This window comes from Nematocida minor, assembly GCF_024244105.1.
Source record: "Nematocida minor strain JUm1510 chromosome Unknown 7861, whole genome shotgun sequence".
NCBI lineage: Eukaryota > Fungi > Microsporidia > Nematocida > Nematocida minor.
This window is the reverse complement of record NW_026250392.1, coordinates 85,458-92,586: the sequence shown is the minus strand read 5'-3', so window position 1 is coordinate 92,586 and position 7,129 is coordinate 85,458. Positions and strand designations below refer to the sequence as shown.

The 7,129-nt window shown below is 42.1% G+C and overlaps 9 protein-coding genes across 9 annotated transcripts; 5 read left to right on the top strand and 4 right to left on the bottom strand.

Moving 5' to 3' along the window:
* Positions 1 to 2: 2 nt before the first annotated feature.
* Positions 3 to 230, bottom strand: NEMIN01_1200 (uncharacterized protein; the record flags this gene model as incomplete). Its single annotated transcript, XM_051477142.1, has 1 exon — positions 3 to 230. A coding segment is annotated over one exon (228 nt), but the record flags the coding sequence as incomplete, so codon positions are not given.
* Positions 231 to 695: 465 nt separating this feature from the next.
* Positions 696 to 1,136, bottom strand: NEMIN01_1266 (uncharacterized protein; the record flags this gene model as incomplete). The annotated part of the gene is made up of 1 exon (XM_051477208.1): positions 696 to 1,136. The coding sequence occupies one exon, from the start codon at positions 1,134 to 1,136 to the stop codon at positions 696 to 698; it is 441 nt and encodes a 146-aa protein (XP_051333168.1).
* A 28-nt stretch (positions 1,137 to 1,164) lies between these two features.
* On the top strand, positions 1,165 to 1,521 carry NEMIN01_1265 (uncharacterized protein; the record flags this gene model as incomplete). The annotated part of the gene is made up of 1 exon (XM_051477207.1): positions 1,165 to 1,521. One exon carries the CDS (start codon positions 1,165 to 1,167, stop codon positions 1,519 to 1,521), a length of 357 nt encoding a protein of 118 aa, XP_051333167.1.
* A 123-nt stretch (positions 1,522 to 1,644) lies between these two features.
* NEMIN01_1264 (uncharacterized protein) lies at positions 1,645 to 2,094 on the bottom strand (the record flags this gene model as incomplete). Its single annotated transcript, XM_051477206.1, has 1 exon — positions 1,645 to 2,094. The coding sequence occupies one exon, from the start codon at positions 2,092 to 2,094 to the stop codon at positions 1,645 to 1,647; it is 450 nt and encodes a 149-aa protein (XP_051333166.1).
* A 758-nt stretch (positions 2,095 to 2,852) lies between these two features.
* NEMIN01_1263 (uncharacterized protein) lies at positions 2,853 to 3,314 on the top strand (the record flags this gene model as incomplete). The annotated part of the gene is made up of 1 exon (XM_051477205.1): positions 2,853 to 3,314. The coding sequence occupies one exon, from the start codon at positions 2,853 to 2,855 to the stop codon at positions 3,312 to 3,314; it is 462 nt and encodes a 153-aa protein (XP_051333165.1).
* A 498-nt stretch (positions 3,315 to 3,812) lies between these two features.
* NEMIN01_1262 (tRNA (cytidine32/guanosine34-2'-O)-methyltransferase) lies at positions 3,813 to 4,394 on the top strand (the record flags this gene model as incomplete). The annotated part of the gene is made up of 1 exon (XM_051477204.1): positions 3,813 to 4,394. The coding sequence occupies one exon, from the start codon at positions 3,813 to 3,815 to the stop codon at positions 4,392 to 4,394; it is 582 nt and encodes a 193-aa protein (XP_051333164.1).
* A 103-nt stretch (positions 4,395 to 4,497) lies between these two features.
* Positions 4,498 to 4,764, top strand: NEMIN01_1199 (uncharacterized protein; the record flags this gene model as incomplete). Its single annotated transcript, XM_051477141.1, has 1 exon — positions 4,498 to 4,764. One exon carries the CDS (start codon positions 4,498 to 4,500, stop codon positions 4,762 to 4,764), a length of 267 nt encoding a protein of 88 aa, XP_051333101.1.
* NEMIN01_1261 (uncharacterized protein) lies at positions 4,748 to 5,284 on the bottom strand (the record flags this gene model as incomplete). The annotated part of the gene is made up of 1 exon (XM_051477203.1): positions 4,748 to 5,284. The coding sequence occupies one exon, from the start codon at positions 5,282 to 5,284 to the stop codon at positions 4,748 to 4,750; it is 537 nt and encodes a 178-aa protein (XP_051333163.1).
* Positions 5,285 to 5,694: 410 nt separating this feature from the next.
* Positions 5,695 to 7,083, top strand: NEMIN01_1260 (uncharacterized protein; the record flags this gene model as incomplete). Its single annotated transcript, XM_051477202.1, has 1 exon — positions 5,695 to 7,083. The coding sequence occupies one exon, from the start codon at positions 5,695 to 5,697 to the stop codon at positions 7,081 to 7,083; it is 1,389 nt and encodes a 462-aa protein (XP_051333162.1).
* Positions 7,084 to 7,129: the final 46 nt, after the last annotated feature.

Below are 7,129 nucleotides of genomic sequence, written 5' to 3'. Positions count from 1 at the left end.
ACTAAATACTCCTGCAGTGCGCTGTCCTGCTGCACCCACAACGACTTGTCGTCTGCTCCTGCTAGCTCTCCTTTTATGTGAATGCTTTCATTTCCGCGGAAACTGTGCAGGGTAAGTCTCTCTGCATTGAAGAGCAGCAGTCTGCTGTTAAACTCTCCCACTACGGCGGCTGTATTCTTTTCCACTATGCCTTCTTCTTTTACGAACTTCAAAGAGACAATTCCCGTCATTAAAAATAATTTTATGCCACTATTTATACCCATAAGCATTCTTTAGTTTGTGTCAGCTGTTTATTTTAATTGGTCTTTGCGTTATATTGGCTATAGAGCAGTAAAAGAATAATATTTTTGCTCTTTGTGGGCTGCATGCCTTCTCCATTAATCTGTCCGTTATACCTTTTAGTCTTTTTCAAAATAAATATTGCAAGCACCAAGATATACGCTCTACAATGTAAATTATATCTATGTCCAAAGCATCTACTAACTTAATCTAATTTATTTTATGAGCACCAATGGCTCAATCATCCGTTGAGATTTAAAATACTTTTCTCTCTTTTGAGCTATGGAGTGAGTCACAGCTTGTTATCCTTTCTGATCAACCACAAAAAGATGAAAGGACAAAAGAATGTCTGATTGTGCTATAAATAACAATCAAACTATCCTGTAGCTCTTCTACTATCTAATACTGTGATGTAGCTACATGTGCATATTTACTCCGCGAATGAAAAGAGGATATAAATTTACATCTTTTACCGTGTATCTATATACTCCGGGAGGATGGTAGACGGTGCTTTGCAGTTTTGCAGTGATTATTCCGTGTGTCTTTATCTCCACCTGTCCTTCCTCTTTGTTTGTTAGGTACCCTGTAGCCTCTCCTCCTACCACCACCTTCATCACTACAAACTCTACAGACACTCTGACATACACTTTTGGATCTACTCCCACGATAGAAGCAACATCGTTTGCTATGCCCACGTTCTCTGTGTAGCATATCACCAGGCCTTTGATCACTTTCAAATACTCTCCTATGAAGGTGTTGAGGTATCTGTACACGCCCTCCACCATGCTGTTCAGCTCGTGGGGATAGATGGGCACTCTTACAACTGTCTGCACTTTCTGGAACTGAATGCCTTGCATGGATAAAAATATTTGTTTGCTGGTAAACATGGAAGAGAAGCAGGAGTGCGCGGAGGCATCGGAGGATTTTCAGATCATCCCAGGAATGAACAAGCTCCACAAGAACATTGTGCTTATCAGCAGCACAAGAGAGTCGGCTGTTGTTCCCTACTATATCCTAAGCGAGAGCAGCATTCTCAAAAAGATAATTGACACGCAGATATTCAAAGAATCAAAAGAAGATGCGATTGTTCTTCCCATCTCCTATCCCTGTCTGAAGAGAATAGTTGAGTATCTGTGGTACAAGCACAAATACCACACAAGCAAGGGAGCGGTGGAAGACTTCAAAATAGAAGACAGCGAGACTTTAGATCTGCTCGAAGTTTCTTCTTTTTTGAGGCTGTAAAGAAGTAAATAAATGTGTTAATATTGTGTATTGTTTGGATTGTTTTTATTGCAAATGAGAGTATAAGAGAAAATAAGTAGAAAATTAAAGTAAATTTATTTTGAGTTATTCTCAGAGTTTGGGTCATAATGTGTTCACATAGTAGTCTTCTTCAACCAAAAGGCGGGACAGCAGCTTGCCAAAGTGCATATCTGCTTTGAGTGTAAATAAGGTTAGTATTACTATAAACAGCATGATAGATGTTATAAGATAAAATATAAGTTTCTTTCTTGCTACACAGATACATTTCCCTGCTGTCCCAAAGGTCAGCTCTTCTCTGGAGACGGCAGTTTTGCATAGATCGTATGCCGTGAGCCACATGTAGATAAGAAAAACCATACTAACGATCTTCTTGTGGAGCATTATGGCAAAGAACAAAGACAGCAGTTTTTCATGGCTAATGAAGGCTCGTAGGATGTACACAAACCCGCCGCAGATGCATATGGTGCTTAAAAAGTACGAAAAGACTTCCGACTTTCCAGGGGCATACCTTTTAAAGGAAATAGAGTCAAAGTATGCAATGCATGTGACCATATAGAGCACCTCAAAAAAATAGATGGGAAAGGCGCTAAAGAACTCGTAGGTAGCATAGACATCATTCCCTTTGGCGCTGTAGCCACCGCTGATGAAAAAAGCAAAAAGAAAAGAAAGAGTTACGGGGCTGTAAATGCCAAAGAAAAGCATTCTGACTATTCTAAAAAAGCAGGTAGAGGATGTAAATCTTGGCCTATTTCTTTCAGGGAGGGCTATAACCTCTCGGGTTCTTGTCTTGCTAGAGCTTTGAGATACAGACCTTGCAGCTTTTTTAGGACGTGTTTTCTGTTCTAGCAGTGGTTTTTCCTTTTTTTGATCCTTATATTTACCCATTATCTTACCTCTGAGCTCGAACAAACCTTTATATACTTTTATCTTCATCACTGCAGATCCTCCATCATACGTTGATCAAATAGTTAAAATGATTTTCACACACTTTTATTGCTCTGCAAATTGCAAATTAAAAATTTACACTGGACACACACCAACGATACAAAGAGTCTGTTGGACAGCGAGCATTAGAATACAGGAGACAATCATAGCCGCAGACAGGAAGAACAGTGCTGTGGAGAGGCGCAGTAGCCCACAGAGGGGCATAAATTAAGGGTGGCTCCGGGAATCGAACCCGGGACCTCATGCACCCGAAGCACGAATCATACCACTAGACCAAGCCACCACCCAATAAAGCAAAATATCAGTTGACTTTTATAGAGAATGCAGCCGAGAACAAAATAAAATAAATTAGTTTTTTTTAGGCCATGATGAACAGAGCAATAAAAATAGGCGGAAAGAAGGCACCAAGAAGAATCCCCACAAGAAGACAAATTGACGCAGACAACGACAAGGGATTTTTGACTGCTCTTGCTGGCAACGGCTACAAATGCAACGAGGTCAAGGACATTGACTGCTGCAACTTCATGGCAGAGAACGACTCGGTTATAAACTACCAGACTCCAGAGATCAAGGCAGTCACCAAAGACAACACAATCATTGGATACATCGTCAAGGGCAAGGGAGAGCTCTTGGGAGACAACAATAAAAATTTTGATCTCGACACCATCGTGAAGTATCTGAGCTCCAAGGGCATTAATGTAGAAGACCTCGTTGAGAGAGTCCAAAACGGAGACAAGAAAGCACTTGAAGAGATTCTTGAGATAGTGAAGAAGTCCGCAGTAGAGGAGGATGAAGCAAGCGCCAAGAGTGCAGAGGAGAAGGAATAAGCGCTAGCTGAGCTAGTTGAATGGCATTGCCATCACAGTACTACCAAGACATCTAAGACCATGGAAAAATAAAGGGTTATATCTATAAAACATTCGTTCTCAGTTTTCTGTCTTTAGGTTATTCTTGCACGATACGGTATTATGCCGTCTCTTTTAAGCTTATCTTAGCTGACTATCAGCTAAAAGATAAAAGTTTGCAGTTCAAGAATATTTGCTATATTCTGTGCTAATTTGTATACTAATGCTAAATTTTCATTACTTCACACTATGCTATGTTCTATGTATGCGAGAAGTTAAATGAGCTAGCTGTTAGTTTTTGCATGTTATCGTATGTGAATTAGTGGTGCATAGAGATGTACTGTGTGTCTGTAAAGATAGTTAGAACTATCTATTATGTACTGCGAGAGAAGAGTGCAAGGGGCTGATAGTGCGCTGAGTGTGCACTAGACAATAAAAGTTCGGTTATACTAATATTTTTTACTCTGTTTTATAATTTGCATGGAAAGAGACTTGCACTACCGCCTTGCTAAGAGCGAAGGGTACAGGGCCAGGAGTGCTTATAAGCTCCTAGAAATTATAGAAGAGCATGGCATTCTGCAGGACGTACGATCGGTTATTGACCTGTGTGCTGCGCCGGGGAGCTGGAGCCAAGTGATCAGAGAAAAGCTTCCTTCAGCCAAGCTTCTCGCAGTGGATCTGCAGAACATCGAGCCCATTGAAGATGCAATCATTCTCAAAGGAGACATCACATCCAAAGAGACAATTGATGAGATAAAAAGCGAATTTAAAGGAAAAGTCGATCTCATTCTGTGCGACGGGGCGCCAGAGGTAACGGGTCTGCACGACTTAGACGAGTACTTCCACTCATCGCTAATTAAAGCATCGTGCAACCTCTGTGCATCTTTGCTCTCTCCTGCTGGATGCTTTGTCTCCAAAGTGTTCACAGGAGACTCTCCGGACATTTTAATAGAAGAGCTAAAAGAGTATTTCTCGGAAGTAACTCTCGTCAAGCCAAAGAGCAGCAGAATAAAAAGCAAGGAAGCATTTGCAATATGCAAGAACCTTCATAGGCGCATTTGATCTCTATTTCTGCCCTTTCTCAGCAGCACTGAAAATGCAATATTCGGAGAGTTCCCGAAGTGTATAAACATTTGACTTTTATTTATTCCGACTATTATAGAAAATGGATAAAGAAGCAGTACACGAGTTTTGTAATTTATTGAGCTACAGCGATAGATGTGAGGTATTGTCTCTTCTTCTGCAGTACTCCAACAGCATTGACAAGCTTGCCTTCTTGTTCAACAGGGCGGAAGAGTACAAGCTGGTGCTGAGTTTGTCGCAGAAGAAGTCGAGCGAGTACCTTAGAGCACTCCAAAACAAGCTGTTATATTCGGTTGCTGTGGGGGCTGTCCTAGGCATGTCGTCTGCGATTCTTATTGGTTGTCTTTGAGCTTCTGCAGTGATTTGCTGTTTTTTATAATGCTGATCTTGAGTGTCCAGTCAACAATGCTGTCGATTCTAATAAATATTTCTGTGATTTTTTGGTGCTCAAGGTCTTCCAGGATCCACAGGAGGAAGAGTCTTTTCTCTTCTTTCTGCATTCCCCCCATGAACTCTATTATCAGCTCTGATATGTACATCGACGACCAGTCTTCAATTGTGTTTTTGATGATTCTGATCGATCTCTTGGACAGCTTAATTTCAGCAGGCGAGTTGTTTCTGAACAAAGTGCCGAGGAGAATCTTCTTCATCAGAAGGACCTTTGACGGAATGGCCCAGTCCTCTGTGATCCACTTGAGAACCTCTGCGTATGTGCTCTCTGTGTACTCGCTCAAGTACTTTTTTAAGTTCACCGAGAGGATATCAATGTTCTCCTCGCTCCTCACCCACTCCTCAAAGTTTGCATCGTACTGCTTGTCCATTTCTTTAATGGTGGTGTCTATGTCTTTGACTGTTCTCTTGATGTTCATTTTCTCTCCTGAGTATTTCCATTATTTATCCTTTTGCCGCACTCCATATGGCCATATTTAGAAACCAATATTACTCGATTGAGTATGATTAAAACATTGAAGCACCCATTTTATGTGTCAAAAAACCTGCCATATAGGGTAATCTGTATTTGCGATGTCACATACTTTACCGCCCGGCTGCGCAGATAAGAATTGTTTTATTTTGAAGGGGCTCTTATGCCCCGTGCCCCATTGCGCGTATATAAGAGATTCTTTTTCTCCTGGGCATGGAGCAGCACGATAGATTTGGAAAAAAGATAAGCATACGAGATAGAATTTTCAGAGGCCTGTTTTTACTCTTGGCTGGGTTTATTGTGCTTTCGGTAGCATAGCTATACAATAAATAATATTTATTTTTTATTTTCCCCACAATGCCGTGCGCAAATATTAAACAGACTTTTAAAAAATTATCCAAGGAGACAATGCATGCAAAAGTACTGCCAGTTGTTGGCCCCATTATACTCCCCATACTATTTGGGATGTGTCTCACCTCGCTAAACGTGCTCGGAAACAGAGCTGTTACTTCCCAAGGAAACTCAACTGAGAGCATAGATGAGCTCGTATCTGCTCCATTCTCAAAGCAGAGTGGATGGGAGTTCTTGTCCATTTCCATGTTCATTGGCACTTTCACATTCTCGCTCGCTCTATTCATCATGGGGCTTCTTAAGAAAACACCATACGCCCATTTTAAGTCTCTTTTCACGAGCTCAGCTTTCCTCATTGCTGCGACTAATTTGATCTGCGCATATTCTTCTGCTTTCTCTGTGCTATTTGCAGCTAGGTTCTGCATGGGAGTGGGAACGGGAATAGCATGCGCCCTGGGCCCAGTGTACTACATAAAGCTGCTGGGACCAAAAGCAGGGTCTGTTGTTGCTACACTGCAGGGCCTATTCATTAACCTTGGCATCCTGATTGAAGGAAGAATATCGCACCAGCTGAGCGGACAAGACGACAAAACAGCATCCTACATCTTTTCCATTATCGCAGTGATGTCATTTGTGTCCCTTGTTTTTAACATTGTTTTCACGAAGAACTTGCACGACACCAACCAAAGCAAATTTGAAGACGTGGAGATCATTAGGGCAGTGCGCAGTGGAGTGCCATCTAAGAAAAAAGTGCTGGATAAGAGCCCTGTGCTGATGATTGCTGCGTGCATAATCATGCAGGTGGTGCAGCAGATGACAGGAATTAACCCCATACTGTCGATTCAGTCTGTGGTCTTCAATCCTGCGCTGGACAATACAGCCACTGCGAAGGGCTTCTTTGACTCTGCTGGGTTTATAGGCATGTTCATCTCCATTGGCATTCTGATGGTGAAAAATGACTGTCTGAGCTGGATGGCTCTACTTACGGGCGTAGGCGCGTGTGTTTCTCTTGTCATCGGATGGCTGGGAAGTGGCATTGTTATGTGCTGGGCTGCAGGATTCTATCTTCTCTTCTTCTCCATTGGCTTAGCGAATCTTCCGTGGATGCTTCCCTCTATTCTCCTGAAAGCAGAGAGGAATGTGTCTATGGCTGCTGGCTTAGGCTCTTTGTCAAATGCAGTGGTATCTTGTGCTGCAGTCTTTGGGTACATCAGCGCGTATTCGCTCCTTGGAAAGAGCCTCTTTGGAGTCTTTGCCCTTTTCTGCCTGACGGAGGGAGTGCTGGGCTTCTATCTTCTCGTGCAGACCGCTAGAAATGAGAGATACATCCCAACAGCTGATAACAGCAAGGCCAGCAGACTAATTGCTGCTGGTGAAGACGAAACAGAAATGTAGGAAGACAGGACATAAATAAATAATAACTCACACAAAGCATTTATAT